The 16190-nt window shown below is 52.6% G+C and overlaps 1 protein-coding gene across 11 annotated transcripts in view; it reads right to left on the reverse strand.

The window, feature by feature from the left end:
* Myo9b (myosin IXB) overlaps positions 1-16190 on the reverse strand; it is a 99061-nt gene that overhangs the window by 31604 nt on the left and 51267 nt on the right. For all 11 annotated transcript variants that reach the window (XM_076846511.2, XM_076846492.2, XM_076846462.2 and 8 more), the window contains exons 4-11: positions 12869-12931; positions 12239-12338; positions 11884-11984; positions 9836-9965; positions 8110-8199; positions 4781-4897; positions 4128-4262; positions 19-140 (exon numbers count right to left, since the gene is read on the reverse strand). In XM_076846511.2, the coding sequence (XP_076702626.2) occupies positions 19-140; positions 4128-4262; positions 4781-4897; positions 8110-8199; positions 9836-9965; positions 11884-11984; positions 12239-12338; positions 12869-12931 (858 nt within the window). The remainder of the gene's footprint in view (positions 1-18; positions 141-4127; positions 4263-4780; positions 4898-8109; positions 8200-9835; positions 9966-11883; positions 11985-12238; positions 12339-12868; positions 12932-16190) is intronic.

Genomic DNA, 16190 nt, shown 5'->3' on the forward strand with positions numbered 1-16190 from the left:
AGGACCATGGACACTCACTTGCTCTCCTCGTCCAGCAGGTGGAAGAGGCCGGTGGGCTTCTTGCTGATGAGCTGGATGCAGCCCACGTTGTCCGTGTAGTCGATGTTGTGCCAGGCGATCCCCTCCCCCTGGTACTCCTCCTGCAGCAGGGCGGGCACACAGGCTGTCAGTCCACGCTAGGTCGCTTTACTCTACTTGCCGTGCTGGGGATGGAGTTCAGGGCCCTGCTGGCTGGGCGAGTGCCGATCCCCTGAGCTGCACCCCCTCTTCAGACACCAAGACCCTTGAATGTTCAAGTCTCTGCTACAGGGTATGTGTTATGTGCCACATATTATATTGCATTGTTCAGGATGAGAAAAAGAATCTAAAAAGGTTCAGAACACTCAATTTTTAATTTCCATACTGGGGATTGAACCCAGGAGTACTCTACCACCGAGCTACATCCCCAGCCTTTTTAAAACAAATTTTATTTTGAGACAGGACAGGGTGTCACTAAGTTGCTGAGGCTGGCCTCAAACTTGCAATCCTCCTGCCTCAGCCTTCGGAGTTGCTGGGATTACAGGTGTGTGCCAATTTTTTGGGGCAGAAATTTTCATTTCAAGGTTGACTGAACCTGTAGATGCATAAACCACAGTCACAGAGGGCTGACTAGACTGAACATGAACTCTTGTGTATAAACAGGTTTGTTCAGATAGAAATATACGAAAACAAATTATACTAACATGTTAATATGAATATATTAATAATTACATGAAGATATTAGATAAACTAATAATCATCAACAGAAAACAAGAATGGCATGTTCTCCAACGTCGCCCACAGCATCATGGTGCTTAAAATCATCACACTTAGAGCCCCTGGGGAGGCACACGGTGTTTAAAGGGCCACGGGCCAGTGTCTAGTGCTGCAGTGGGAATTAGTGGGTGGGGGCCAACAGCACTTTATTTATGAACACAGCGGGTGGCCAGATCTGCCTGCAGGCGGGTTTGCGGGCCCTCCCAGGGCTAACCTGTTCAACAGGAACACAACGCGAGGGACCTGTGTAACTTCACATTTTCTAGTAGCATCACTTTTTCTTTTCTTTTTTGGTGGTGCTGGGAACAGAACCCAGGGCCTCACCAGGGCCTCCCATATGCTAGGCAAACACCCATTACTGAGCTGCACCCTCGGCCCCCAGTAGCCACATTCGAAAAGTCAAAACCAACCAGGTGAAATCAACTTTAAGACAACTTAACCCCGTACTATGGTCTGGATATTGTCCGAATCTGTCCCCCAAGGATCCATGTGTTGGATGGAGCCTTGGTCCCTAGTGCGGTGATGCCGGGAGGTGGCACCATAGAGGAGGAGCCCAGTTCGAAGTGTTTGTCATCGAGGATGTGGCCCTCAGGGAGAAATGACAAATCTCCCATGAAACCCTGGTCAGTCTCCTGGGGTGGTTAAGACTGAGCCTGGCCTCCCCAGGCTCTGGCTTCCTGTCCTGTCATGTGATATCTCACATCCGCGCCTGCTCTCGTGCCATCCACTGTGATGGGAGGTTGTCAGGGAGCCTTTGCCAGAGCAGGCACCACGCTACTCTCAGCCTCCAAAATGTAAGCTAAACAAACCTCTTTTTTTATAAAGTACCCAGATCCAGGTAGTCTGTTATAGCAACAGAACACAAACTGATACACCCCATATATTAAAAAACTGGGGAAACCAAATAAAAGTTGATGGAGCTACCTTGTATTCGTCCCTGCCCCTGCAGTGAGCCCTCAAGGCCTGGTGATACTGCACACTTCCTGCACAACTCAGGTCCAACCAGCCGTGTTGCAAGTGCTCTGAAGCCAGAAGGCTTGATGGTAAAACCAGCTAAATATTTACAGAAATCCCCCAGAATCACCAACATGAGGGTAATACCCGGGCATGACCGTGACTAGTACTGAGAAGACATTAAGACAGAGCATTGCCGTCACTGATCAGATCACACCCTAGGTCAACTGTTCTTCACCTGTTGAAGGGACTTTTCACACCTGGGCATCAGAGGTCCAAAAATGATCTGAGGCTTAACACGTCCCAACATGTGCCTCATCTGGGGCTGGGTGGGATTTTTCTCAATTTTTCCTTTGGCACAGAAAAATTTCAGGGCAAGTTCGCCAGTGTTCTGCGCCCCCAGGGAGATTCCAGAGTGAGCTCGTTCCATTTTCCCTTGGGCACAGCCACTGTGCAAGGCAGCGTGGTGCTTTCCTCAAGAATGAAACAAAATCACCAGAGGACCCAGCAGCCCCACCTCGGGCATGCACCCCAGTGAAGGGAAAGCAAGGCCCAAAGGAGACACCGTGCTCACAGCAGCATCATGCACACGCCCAAACATAGCAGCAACCCTGTGTCCACTCAGCAGATGACCAGATAAAAAAAAACGTGGCCCATCCACAGTTACTTAGCTTTTAAAGGGAAAAAATGCTATACAAAGAACTCAAACACTCAACACCAAAACACCCAAATAATCCAATCAACAGATGGGCAAAGGAACCGAACAGGCACTTCACAGAAGAAGAAATACAAATAAATGACGAACAAATACATGAAAACATGTTCAAGGTCTCCAGCAATTAGAGAAATGCAAATCAAAACTACACTGAGGGGCTGGGGCTGGAGCTGAGTGGTAGAGTGCTCACCCAGCCCTGGTCCAAAGTCGCCAATTCACACGTGCGAGGCCCTGGGAATGATCCTCAGCACCACATATAAATTAAGATATTGTGTGCAACTACAACTAAAAAAAAAATTAAAAACAAAAACAAAAACAAAACTACACTGAGATTTCATCTCACTCCAGTCAGAATGGCAATCATTAAGAATACAAGTAAATATTGGCGAGGATGTGGGAAAAAGGCCCACTCATACATTGCTGGTGGGACTGCAAATTGGTGCGACCACTCTGGAAAGCAGTATGGAGATTCCTCAGAAAACTTGGAGTGGAACCACTGTTTGACCCCGCATCCCACTCCTCAGTTTGTACCAAAAGGACTTAAAATCAACGTAATTATAATGACCAGCCACATCAATGTTTATAGCAGCTCAATTCACAATAGCTAAGCCATGGAACTAACCTAGATGCCCTTCAACAGACGAACGGATTAAGAAACATGGTACATAGCCACAACCATATTACTCAGCCATAAAGAAAAATGAAATTATGGCATTTGCTGGCAAATGGATGGAACTGGAGACTATCAGGCTAAGTGAAATAAGCCAATTCTAAAAAACCAAGGCCAAATGTTCTCTCTGATACTTGGGAGGTGACACACAACAAGGAGAGGGGAGGAGGGAAGAGGAGCTCACTGGATTAGACAAAGGGAAACGAAGGGGAGGGAGCGGGACGGGAACAGGGAAGACAGTGGGAGGACTGGGAGGACACACCACCAGAGCCCCACACCTCCCGCACATCTGGTACAACCCCAGTGGGAAGTCGGGCTCCGAGCACGTCGTGTGTACCTTACTGTCACGTAAAACCAAAAACAACAACAGAAGAACTGAAAAAAAAAAAGAAAGGGAAGGAACAGCTGATGCATGGGACGCCACGGAGGGACCTGAGGACACTGTGGACGGAGACTAGCCGGTGCTCCAGGGTCCCACAGGTGTGAGGTCCAGAGTCGCCAAATCACAGAGACAGAAGGTGGGATGAGGGCGTGGCCAGGGCAGGGGACCAGGCAGAGCTCAGCGGGAGGATGGGAGGTGTTGGAGACGCCTGTCCTGCAGCCACCGCACGGTCCCCTATCCTCCGCCTGCGCAGACTGGACTGCGTGAACCCAGAAGGCTGCGTACTGAAGCGATCCCCTCCTAAGTCACCCAGAGATGGCTTAGAGTGCTGGGTTCTGTGCTGCACTGTTTGGGGCCCGTGGGGAGTGGGGTGGTGCTGGCAGCAGTCCCCGTGGCTATCGTGGGGTGACGGTACTGGCGCACCTAAGCTCAACACTCAACCACGGCTCAGATGGAAAAATTCTTCCTTCTTTCTTGGCTGCACTGGGGATGGAACCCAGTGCCTCCGGCCCCACCCCGGACCCGCTCCTAGCCCCCGACAGTCAGTCTTAGGTTATGTGCGTTTAGCCACCACGGGAGAAAAGAAAAAACCCAAAAGGCCTTTTTCTTACCTGCTCTAGCTTAAAAATGTGCTGATTGAAGTAATACTGGAGCTGCTCGTTGGCGTAGTTGATGCAGAACTGTTCAAAGCTGTTCCTCTCGAAGTCTTCAAACCCAAAGATGTCGAGGACCCCGATGGACAAGCACTGGGGAGACGGAGCGTGGCAGTTAGCAGCAGGTCCCCCCACAAAGTTGACCTCGGGAGGGCCTGGTCTCATGAGCGGCGACCTATTTGGTCCTGGGGGTCCCAGGTTTGGCTGGACACTCTGCAGTCCCCAGCTGTGGAACTTTTCGGGGGCAGGGTCTTGCTATGCTGCCCAGGCTGCTTCAGCTTCCTGGGGACATGGGATTCCAATTTGCGCCACTGTGTGGGCCACCACCATCACGCCATCAGTTCTGAATAAGAAGCCTGTAATTTTTTTTTTTTTTTTGCGATGCTGGGGATGGAAGCCAGGACCCTGGACATGCTAGGCCAGTGCTCTAGCTGTTATTCTGTCCTGGGCCCCTCAAATGCTCTGAAACTGTCTTGGTCACTGGGCCTACCCCTGGGGAGAACTGGCCTCTTGTCCCAGACTGCCTCTGGATGCCATGGGTCATCCACTGAGGACGCGCAGCACCAAGCACATGGTCCCCCCTGGACTGGGGGACTGGCCGGGGTACTCACCGAGACGGCCTCTTCCATGTCCTTCTTGTTGAGGAGGGCGTGGTTGATCCGCAGCACGATCCAGTCGAACAGGGCACTGTACAGCGACTTGGCCATGGAGTCACGGGCAGTTATGGCCTACGGACACAGAGGGGCGTCTCACCTGGGGTCGGGTTGCCCCGGGTCTGTGCGCACTTGCCAGGTGGGGTGCTTTAGTGGCCGATGTTGTTGTTGTTTTTTCGAGACAGGTTCTCACTGTTGCCTGTGCTGGCCTCAAACTTCTGGGCTCCAGCAATTCCCGGCCTCAGCTTCCTGGGCAGCTGGGAGCACAGGCGAGCACCAACCTACCTGGCTCCTTGCCCATTTAACAAAACCTCCTCTTTCTCTATCTGTTTAGTTATTTTTCATTCTTTCTGGGTTTTACTTTGGAATCTGTTCTTTTAATTCCCTCAGCATGGCTACTTTAAACACCCGACTAGTCCAACTCAGCCTTCCGCTTTGCATGTCCCCGTCACCCTGTCCATGAGGATGTGGCACTCTGTGGCAATCACACCAGGAGGCCTGCAGGTGGCAGGTCCTCCTTACACACGCGGAGACAACACAGAGGCTGCTGAGGGCCCAGCCTGCTCTCGCAGCGGAACTAGGCCCAAACGCTGGTCCCTTGTTCTCTGGGGACAGCGTGCAGCCACCACTACGTGCGAACAGCAACAGCAGTTCGCTTTTCTTTCTTTTTTTAAGATATTTTACTTTTCAACGGGCCTGTGTTTTGGTTATTACATGTGGCGCTGGACGGAGCCCAGGGCCTCCCGCACGCCAGGCAAGCGCCCCACGCTGAGCCCCGGCTGGCCTTCCTCCCCTTTTTCCTCTTCCTCTTTGCCTTTCTTTCCTCCTCCTTATGGAGATCTGTAGCCCAACATGAGAGACTCGCTCTTCTTGTGTGGCTATGTGCTGTGTGACAACATTTCAGTCTGTGGCAGACCCCCTATTCCGTGTGGTCCAATAAGATGGCAAGGGAGCTGAAGTCCCCGTGCCTGGTATTTTCACTGGGCCGTTTTGTGTTTGGACGCACATCTGTTGCTGCCACGACTGCCTGCAGAACCAGCACAGTAACACGTGCATGTGTGTGTGGACGCAGCAACAGGCTACGCCAGTGCCTAAGGCTCCTGGGAGTCCCCTCCAGGACGTGTGCACAACAAAGCCCTCTCCGATTGTGTATGTGTGGGGTGTAGTGCTGGGGATGGACCCAGGGCCTGGGGCATGCTGGGCGAGCGCTCTACCACTGAGCCAAACCCCCAGGCCCAGAAGGAACCATTTCTCAGCATGGATCCTCGGTGTCAAGTGAGGCATGACTATTTGACTCTCCACAGTGACAATGGCATTCAGCTGCCCTAGAGAGTTGGGACACATCCCTCTGGCTTGGCTGTTCCTGCAGGTTGTGGAGATGGAGCCAGAGAGACTGCAGCCCCTCCTGGTGACTCCTACTGTCCTGGCTTCTCCAGAGGGTACCCAAGCTGCTGGGTCGCAGGCAGGCTGCAGCAACATCTAATGTCGCAGGGTGCTGTGGCCTGTGCTCAGACTGTCCTCGGTGCCCACTGGAAATGCCCCAGCAGCTCCCCCCTGGGTAAGGGGCCACCATCAGCAAGAAGTACCCCTGTGCCTACAGACTTTCCTGTTGCCATCCGAGCTGCAAGCTACACTGCTCTTCAGTTGTTAAAATACAAGAGAAACACCACGAAGAAAATATCCAGGCAGGGCGAAGGCCGAGGGAAGCAGTTATCAAGGTCTAGGGTGAAGGCCTGAGAGTCACAGGTCAGGGGTTACATGAGGATCATGCTCCAGCCCAGGGGTCAGCAAAGATTTTCTGGAGAGAGGTAACTAGTCAATAGTTTCATTTTTGGGGCCTGATGGGTTCTGCTACAATGACACAGCCCTGCTGCTAAAGCAAGAAAGCAGCAGTGGTTGGTATGTGACTGAATGGGCATGGCTGTGTACCAATAAAACTTTATTTACAAAACCAGGTGGTGGGCAACCCAGGAGTCATGGCTAATCTCTGCTGGTGAGGACCAGCACGCCCATCGGGCACACAGAGAGGAACCCTGGGCTCCAGTTCTGGCCTGAGGGCCACTATAAGCTTTATAAAGCTTTATAAACCCTTATCTATGGTTTCAGACAGACCCACAGCTACCCATAGTCTGAAAGTATTAAGTGGAAGATTGCAGACATAAAACATTCATTAGTTTTAAACTGCATGCCGTTCTGAGCACTGAGATGGACTTTCCTGCAGTCCAACTCCATCCCACCTGGGCAGTCTTTATCCAGGGGCCACACTGTATATGCTGACCACCCACTAGTCACTTAGTTGCTTCAGTTATCAGTCGACTGTTCTGTTTCAAGTAACCCTTATTTTACTCACAAATAGCCCCAAAGCACAAGAATAATGATGCTGACAATTTGGGTAGAGAAATTAAAAGAAAAAAAAAGTTTCTTTAGGTGAAAAGATGAATGTATGACAGGATTTGTCTTCCCTCAGTTCTGGGGATGGAACTGAGGGCCTCACATATGCTAGACAAGACCTCTACCACTGAGCCATACCCCCAGACTCTTTTTTGGTACTGGGGTACTTTGTTGGTACTGGGGATTGGACCCAAGGGTGCTTAACTACTAAGTAACATTCCCCAGCCCTTTTATTAGGTAGGAGTCTTGCTAAGTTGCTTATGGTCTTGTTAAGTTGCTGAGGCTGGCTCTAAACTCACAATCCTCCTGCCCCAGCCTCCCAAGCTGCTGGGATTACAGGTGTGCATACCACACTCTGCCCAGATCTTTTAATTCTTAGACAGGATCTCTCTAAATGGCCAAGGCTGGCTTGGAACTTGATGATCCTCTGCCTTGGCCTCTCCAGTTATTAGGATCACTGGTGGGTGACACTGTGCCCAGCACAATAAAATGTTTTGAGAAAAAAAGAGTTCACATTCACGTGATTTTTATTATAGTATAATATGCAATTATTCTGTTTTATTATTAGTTACTGCTGATCTCTTATTGTGCCTATTTATATATTAAGCTCTATCACAGGGACATATGGGTAGGAAAAAATAGTCTACTTTCACTCTCTGTGGTTTCAGACATCCACCGGCGTCTTGGGGTTTATAAACTGAAGGTCGGGGGCAACTCCTGTGGGCTGGGCTGGCCATTCCAGGGCTCACATGGAGGCAGGGGCACTGCCAGGTTCTACTCCTGAACCACAGGAAGGGGAGGAAGTCACCCCTGCTGGTTCTTGTGTTCTGGCCTTGCACCCCCAGCACCAGAGCGGCACCCACCTCTTGCACCCCCAGCACCAGAGTGGCACCCACCTCGCTGAGGCTGTAGGGCAGGATGAGCTTGTCATTGACGGTCACTGTTTTTCTTTTGGTCAGAACTTCCACCAGAATTTCTCGCTTCACCTGTTTCAAAATCAGGGAGGGAGGGAAGGACGGGGAGGTGAGGGGCCTGTTGGGCATTTCTTCACATCGCTGAGGCCCCGGAGCCCAGGAGGATGGGAGACATAGCCCCAGAGGCTGGGCTGGGCAGTGGGCCCCAGAGCCCACCCTCTGTGATCAGTGGGCTGCAGAGCATTCTCGCACACCACAGGCTGGCTGGGCCCCGTGTGTGCACAGGCCTGGGTGTGACTGGGGACCACTGGCCCAGGGGTCACCTGGCAACCTGCACGCAGAGCCTGTGTCCATCCTGGGTGCAGGTGAGAGACCCAGCGCACTCCTCCCTTCCTGAGACGGCCTGTCCACCAGGGGGAGGATCTCCCCTCATCTCCCAGTGGTTGCTCACACACTCTTAGGAGCGCAACAGAAGATGGGGCCTGGTGACCCCCTAGGAAAGGCTGCATGTCTGGGCACCCTGGCTCACGCCTGTCACCCCAAGAGACTCAGGAGGTGAAGCGGGAGGATGGCCAGTTCTAGGTCAGCCTGGGCAACTTAGTGAGACTCCATCTCAAAATAAAAAAAAGTAAAAAGGGCTGGGGGTGCAGCTCAGAGGTAGAGCACTTGTCTAGCATGTGTGAGGCCCTGGGTTCCATCCCCAGGACTTGAAAAAAAGGGAAACGCACCGACAGGGGCTGGGGCTCTCGGCCCTGCCTCGGGTTCACGGTTTACACCTGGCCTGAAGCAATCTCCGCACAGGCCATCCCAGGGCTTGCAGAGCCTCCCTGACCTCCACTCACCAGATGCCAGGAGCAGTCCCCTAGTTTGATAGTCAAAACTCTGCAGACCTTGTCTAGAGTCCCCCCAGGGGCAGAATCACCTATAGGTGACAAGCAGTGGATGAGGAGATGACAAATTGGATGCAAAAATGACCTTGTGGGGGCTGGGGTTGTGGCTCAGAGTTAGAGCACTCGCCTAGTATGCATGAGGACTGGCTTCGATCCTCAGCCCCACATAAAAGTTAAAAAAATAAAGATATTGTGTCCACAAGATTTGGGGTTAAAAACCCCCCAAAACCAAAAATGACCTTGCTGATCAAACCGTGGCAGATTTTTTTTTTTTTTGGTATTGGGGATGACCTCAAGGACATTCAACCACTGAGCCTTTTTTGTATTTTATTTAGGGACAGAGTCTCACTGAGTTGCTTAGCACCTTGCTGTTGCTGAGGTTGGCTCTGAATTCACGATCTTCCTGCCTCAGCCTCCCGAGCCACTGGGATAACAGGCGTGGACCACCAGGCCCCGCATGGTTGCTGTTTTTGAGACAGGGTCTCCTGATGCTGCCCAGACTGGCTCCAAACTCCTGGGCTCAAGCGATCCTTGTGCCTTGGCCTTCCGAGTAGCTGGGACCACCACCATGTGCCACTGAGTCCTGACAAACTATGGTTTTAAAGGGCTGAAGTGGGAGGTGGCCCTGACCAGGGAGTTCATCCGAAATGAGGAAGAGGCGCTGCAGAGGGACAAGGAGGAAGCACGCTGATGAGCCCTGGCTTACAAAACCCTGGCGGCAGAGGAAGTTCTGGGCACGTGTCCCCTGATTGAAAAGGTGGCCACTGCCCTGAGTCGAGCTGAGGGCAGGAGCTGGCAGTGGCATGGGTCGGCAGTACCTTCAGGAGCTGGGACAGCGTGTCCAACACCTCGGGGGGCCCGACCTCCAGGCCTTCGTCGCGGCCCGTGGCTCTCTTCTTGTAAGTGACGTTGCCCAGGTACAGGATGGCTGACAGGACGGAAAAAATCCTGGGAGAGAGAAAGTGTGCACAGTGGGGCTGCCTCTACATTTGTAAGATAAGAAAAGCGGCCAGGGACGGGCTGAACTTGTAAACCCAGCAAGTTTCAATGAGAACTGAGTGAGCTTGAAAATCATCTTGTTCTCTGTCGACGCTGCCCTCTGTGTGGATGGCTCCTTGGACTTATTCTGTTTTGGTGCTGGGGATGGAACCCAAGGCCTCACGCATGCCGAGCAGTGCTCCATCCCCAACCCCTTGAATTTTTAAAAGGGAGAGGGAGAGCTACAAAACAACATTTTCTGAGGGCCTTGCCCACGCTAGGCAAGCGCTCAACCACTGACCTATACCCACAGCCCTTTTTATTTTAGACCCAGTCTCACTAAGTTGCTGAGTCTGGCCTTGAACTTGCAACCCTCCTGCCTTAGCTTCCTGAGTGGCTGGGGTCCTGGCGTGGGCCACTACCTGGCTAAAATGTGCTTTTTCAGTGGAGGACACCACGCGTGAACACAAAAGGACGATTCCCACGTGGCGCCCGTGGGATTGTCACAGGTGCACAGACCTCAGGAACCAGCAGAACCCCAATCTCCTGAGCAACCATGGGCCTGACATCTGATGTGCCCTGCAGACCTGGGTCTGGCCAGCTGTCACCAAGGGCTGTTGGGGGACCTCTTGTCCCCGACACTGTGTGTGGTTGTGGCCTGACTGTTGACACAGGGGCCGCGTGTCTTTTTGCCGCGGGGCGTCCTGTGCACTGTAGGCTTCTGGGCACACCCTGGCCTCCTCCCACCTGAGGCCAGGAGCACCCAACTCCCTTCCTTACTGCTGGGACAACCCAAAATGACTCAGACGCCAGCAAGTGTCCCTGGGGGCAGAAGGGACCCTGGGTGAGAGTGGCTCCTGTGGAGGGGTCAGAACTCTGCACACGTGGCCCGTTTCTGTCCAGTCTCTGAGCCAGGAGTGGTCTGAGGCCAGGCGTGATGGCACAGTATGTCATCCCAGCAATGAGAATAGCTAAGGCAAGTTCAAGGCCAGCCAGGACAATCTAGAGAGGCCCTGTCTCAAAACAAAAAAATTAAAAGGGCTGAGGTACATGGAGTTCGGTGAAGAGCACACCTGGGTTCCACCCCTCGTACCACAAAAGAAACAAAATGAAACATAGGAAAGCACACACCAAGGCTCTGGCCTGCGAGGCTCAAGCGGTCAGTATCTGGCCTTCGTCAAGAGCCTGCCAACTCCTGCAGGAGTCTTACTGAATCTCCTGCTGGGGGCTTGAGGGGTCCCGGTTTCTCTGGGGTGTAAGGAAGGAAGCCGTGGGACCCACGCGTGTGACCACAGGGAACAAATGCGCGAGTCTGGCCGCGCACACACACAGCTTCTGTAGAGACGGCCACGTGGTTTTCCAAAGTCGCTGCCCTGATCGGTGTCCTCCCAGGGGCCTGCGAGGTGTGCACAGTGGGGACTGGCTGTCCACCCGTCCACCTGGGCAGGAATGGAGAGCGCCTCAGGTGGTTTTAATTTTCTTTCTTTTATGGTGCTGGAAACGGAACCAGGGCCTCGCACCGGGCAGGCGCTCTCCTGCTCCGCCCCAGCCCAGCCCTTTTCTCTTCTTTGTGAGAGGGGTCTCACTGTGCCACCCGGGCTGGCCTTGACCTTTGGGGTGCAAGTGTCCCTCCTGCCGTGGCTTCCTGAGTAGCTGGGCTGCTCCTGCTGGGCCATGCTGAGTTTGTTTTTAAATAAAAGCACGACTGTTTTGACTGGCCTCCTGGGGCCAGGGCTGACTCCCTTCCTGTGCCCGCTGGCACCGCGCTGCCCTTCTCAGCCTGATTCTGTTGGGAAGTTGCCTGTTTTCTACTGGGCTGTGGGTCAGATCTGAGTGCAGGAGCCCGTGCGCCCCCTGCAGGCCGACAGGCTGGCTGATGCCCACTTACTGTTTCTTAGTGGCCGGCAGGAAGCCCACCATCTCCATGGCCTGCTTGAGTCTCTCAAAGTCATGTTTCAGATCTTCTCCATCTTCGATGTTCAAGTTATGCTGGAAAAACAAAGGCGTTGGCACCGTGGGTATTTCCGGGCTGGCGAGGGTGGCCTGTGAGGGTGATTTTGGCGGGGACCGATGGGGCAAGGCCCAGGGCTGAGGGCATGAATGGGCTCCTTTATGCCGCCTCCTTGGAGCCAGTCTGGAGGCCGAGGAGGGCCAAGGCAGGCGGCCTCTGGCCTCCTGGTGGCTCCTGAACAGCCCAAGGGGAACAGAGGTGACCTGTGTGGCTGGGGCTGGTGGCTGTTTACCTGGTTGAGGTAGAAATAATCTTCAGGCTGCTTAAGCTGAAATTCTTGGCGTTCTTCCTCGCTGACACCGAGTAACAAATAATAAAACACGTGGTAGTTCCTGTGGGTCAAAAAGAGGGAAAAGAGTCATTTCTGCAGGCCAAGCAGAGCCACTTCACATGTTTGAGACACCACACGAGTGCATATAAACTCAAAACCCAACTTGGTTTTATTACAACTTATAAAACCATGGGACTGGTCAAGCGAGGGCTGGGGGCTGGGCACGTGTCTTGCTCCCGTCAATCAGAGACGTTTCTGATCTAACCACATTTTGGGCAGATCCCTGAACACCTACAGTGGGTAAGGTCCTCAGAAGCACAAAAGGGAGCATGAAGCTCGAGGCCAAGGGAGTGGGCGGGGAGGAGGCGGGCTGAGGAGGAGGCTGGCTGAGGAGGAGGCTGGCTGAGGAGGAGGCTGGCTGGGGGGGAGGGGGGAGGGGAGGAGGCTGGCCGGGACACATCCTTGCTCCCAGAGGATCAGCCACACTTCCCCTCAAGTTCCCCGGACCCCAGGACACTTGCTTTGCCCTTGGCAGGGACAAAGGCAGATGTAGGGGTACACTCAAAGGGCCCCTAAGGAATCATCCCGTACCTCTCATCCTTCTCCTGAGAGACCAGGCGAGACTTTTCAAGCAGATATTTTTCAACCACGGCTCTGTCATTGAAAGAAACAAGAAGTCACCTATTTTAGTATGATTTTAACACTTGCTTTCTTCGGCAGTTGCTGGGTGGAACCCAGAGTGAATGAGCTGCACCCCGGCCTGAGCTTTTTTTTCTTGAAGGACTGTCACTCTGTACTTGGTGCTGTGGTTCCTGGCGGCTGCAGATGACCTGCCCTCAGCGTGACACAGTGAAGCCCTCTGCAGCTGCCGGTCCTGCCCTCCAACGAAGATCCATGAAAACAGGAACCTGAGCTGACCATGGCTGGACCTGGAAGCCCGACAGGCATCCTGCAAGACCTGGACCACCAAACCCACTCACTCAAGGACTACCCCAGAATGTGCACCCTGCTCCCCAACGATGAAATATTTTTCCAGTTGCAACACAAAGTTATTTGAGGTTCATGACTTAATTCTACTCATTTGCTTGTGTAGACTCCAATGGAAAACGTAAACAGAAGGCAACCGATCCACACTGACACTTTACTGATTACCGACACACAATAAACTGCACACATTTAATGTGCACAATTCAATTTTTGACATGCTTAAACCCCGGGACGACCACTACCAGGATCAAGATAGCAAACATCCACTTCCTTAAAGTCTCCGCTGCCTCATCATCCCTCCCTGTTCCTCACCCTCAAGCAGCCACCAATTACCTTTCTGCCACCACAGATTAGTGTGCCTTTACTAACAGTCAAAGACAAAATCCTACAGTAGGGACACTGTGTCTGGCTTTTTTTTTTTTTTTAAATTAATCAACTTATTTTTTAAATTTTTGTAGATGAACAGAATGCCTTTGTTTTAATTTGGTTATTTTATGTGGTACAAGAATCGAACCCAGGGCCTCACACATGTCAGGCAAGCGCTCTGCCCTCAGCCACAGCCCCAGCCTGTCCGGCTTCTTATGTTCAGCACAATGGTCCTGAGATGCAGCCACACCGTAATATGAATACAAACTTCATTCCTTTTTTCCCATTTTTTTATGGCTGAATAATATTCCACTGTATGGATGAACATTTTGCTGGTGAGCATGTGTGCTGTTTCCAGTTTTAGGGTATCTGAGACGATTCTGCCGTGGACATGTGTGTACATTGAGTCTTTGTATGGACCTACTGTGTTCCCGTTTCTCCTGGGCTAGTGCCCACGGGTGGAACTGCTGCAGGGTCCCGTGGTAATTCCATGTCCAGTTTTAAGGATTGCTAAATATTTTCTTAAGGCAGCTGCGGTGTCTTGCACTCCCAGGAGCAGCGTGGGAGTTCCACTCTCTTCACATGCCCACCAACGGTTTCCAATGTCTCCTTTTTCGTCCCAGCCGCCCTAGCCGGGGTGACACAGTGGCTTTGACTTGCGTTTCCCTGAGGACCAGTGATGCTCAGCATCTTCATGTGCTGCTGCATGTGAACTTCTCTCCCTTGTGGTGCTGGGGCTCATGCATGCTAGCCAAGTGCTCCACCACTGAGCTGTACCTCCAGCCCGACATCTCTCTCTCCCTCTCTCCTTTTTTTTTTTTTTTTTTGGTACTGAGGATTGAACCCAGGGATGCTTAACCACTGAGCCACATCCCTATCCATTTTTCATATTTAGAGACAGGTTCTCACTGAGTTGCTTAGGACCTCACTGGGTTTCTGAGGCTAGCTTTGAACTCGTGACCCTCCTGTCTCAGCCTCCCAAGCTGCTGGGATTATAGGCATGTGCCACCGTGCCTGCCCTCCATCTCTTTTGATGAGCGTCTCCTGAGGTCTTTCTCTTACAGCTTTTACTGAGCTGTAAACACATGTCCTCTGCTGGGGGTCCGATCTGCACGTGCCTTCTCTGGATCTGAGACTGGCCTCTTCGTTTCTGTTGGTGTCTTTCTGAAGAGCAGGGCTCTCTGCTGCACACTGGTACTCAGCCATTTACTGATCACTTCCTTTGTACCCAACAGTGAATGTTTCTTCCAAATTAAATTCCTGCAGTACTCATGGGAGGTTTGTGGCCGTGGTGGGTGCTGGAGCCTAGACAGGGTGCCTGTGCAGCCACAGTCTCCAAGCTGATGCAGGTTGAGGAGCCTTTATCCAAAAGGCCTGGGACCAGAAATGTTTTGGATTTTGTTTCCAGATCCTGGAATGTTTATGTACATTTGAGAGAGATCTTGGGGACAGGGCCTGAGTCCAGACACAAAATCCACCTGTGTCTCATGTATCCCATGTGTACCTCCTAGAGGTGATTTTTACAGTCTTCTGAGTGCACCCTTGTTTTGTCTGCAACCCATTCCCATGAGGCCGGGTGTGAACTTTTCCACCTGTGGTATCCTGTTGGTGCTCAAGAACTTTTGGATTTTGGAGCTTTTGGATTAGGGATAGTCATCTGTAGAAGCAGTGGTGAGTGCTTCCTGGGGATCGACTGTGCTCTAGACATCGCCTACAGCACTCATGGGGCGGCCGAGGTGCCTGCTGATAGACAGGAGCTGAGGGGGGAGAGGCCATGTGCTGTCCGGAGCCCACGGAGGGAGGTGGCCTGGATGCTATTTCTGCACCCATCAGGGCTCCACAGGTCTGGAGGGGCAGGGTGTGGGCGGGTTCCACCGTCACTGGACAGAGCTGGGTGGTGCCTGCAGACCACCTCCTCCGAGCCTGCTGTTTTATAGGGAACACAGCTGTGCCAAGGGAGAGCAGGGTCTGAGACCGCACGAGGCCCCTGGTCTAGGGCTGGCTGGTCGCACCTGCCTCTCTCCAGGACAGCAGGTCTGCAGGAGGATGCATGGCACCCACAGGGGTCTTCACACCTGAGTCCTCACTCGCTTCAAAACAGGAGAAAAAACCGTTTTCTTCCACTCTGCCCCCCAGGAGCTGGGTAGGCTTGGACTGCCCTTGCCCTTGAGAAACGTCACCTGCCCAAAATGAACTAAAGCAGAACTGGGTCACAGCCTGCTCTCAGGACAGGACAGGAAGGGCACCCCCACAGCCAGGCTGGGCCCTGGTGTGGCTCCAGGTGGGAATTCCTCTCCAGAAGCCTCGGCACGGGCGGCACTTTCAGAAGCTCCTCTGTGAGATCCGGGGCTGCTGGCTTTGATGGGAGCCTGCAGCAGGCAGGGCAGGCTGGTATCATGGGTTCAATTAGGTCCCTCAGAAGCTATGTCACTTGGAACCCAGAGTGTGTCCCTCCTTGTCCTCGGCTTCATATTCTGTGATTTTAGTTATCCACAGCCACCAAGATCTGAAACTATTAAATGAAAAATTCCAGAAATAAACAATTCATAAGTTTTGAGCT

Source organism: Callospermophilus lateralis, chromosome 1 (genome assembly GCF_048772815.1).
Source record: "Callospermophilus lateralis isolate mCalLat2 chromosome 1, mCalLat2.hap1, whole genome shotgun sequence".
In the NCBI taxonomy this organism is placed as follows: Eukaryota; Metazoa; Chordata; class Mammalia; order Rodentia; family Sciuridae; genus Callospermophilus; species Callospermophilus lateralis.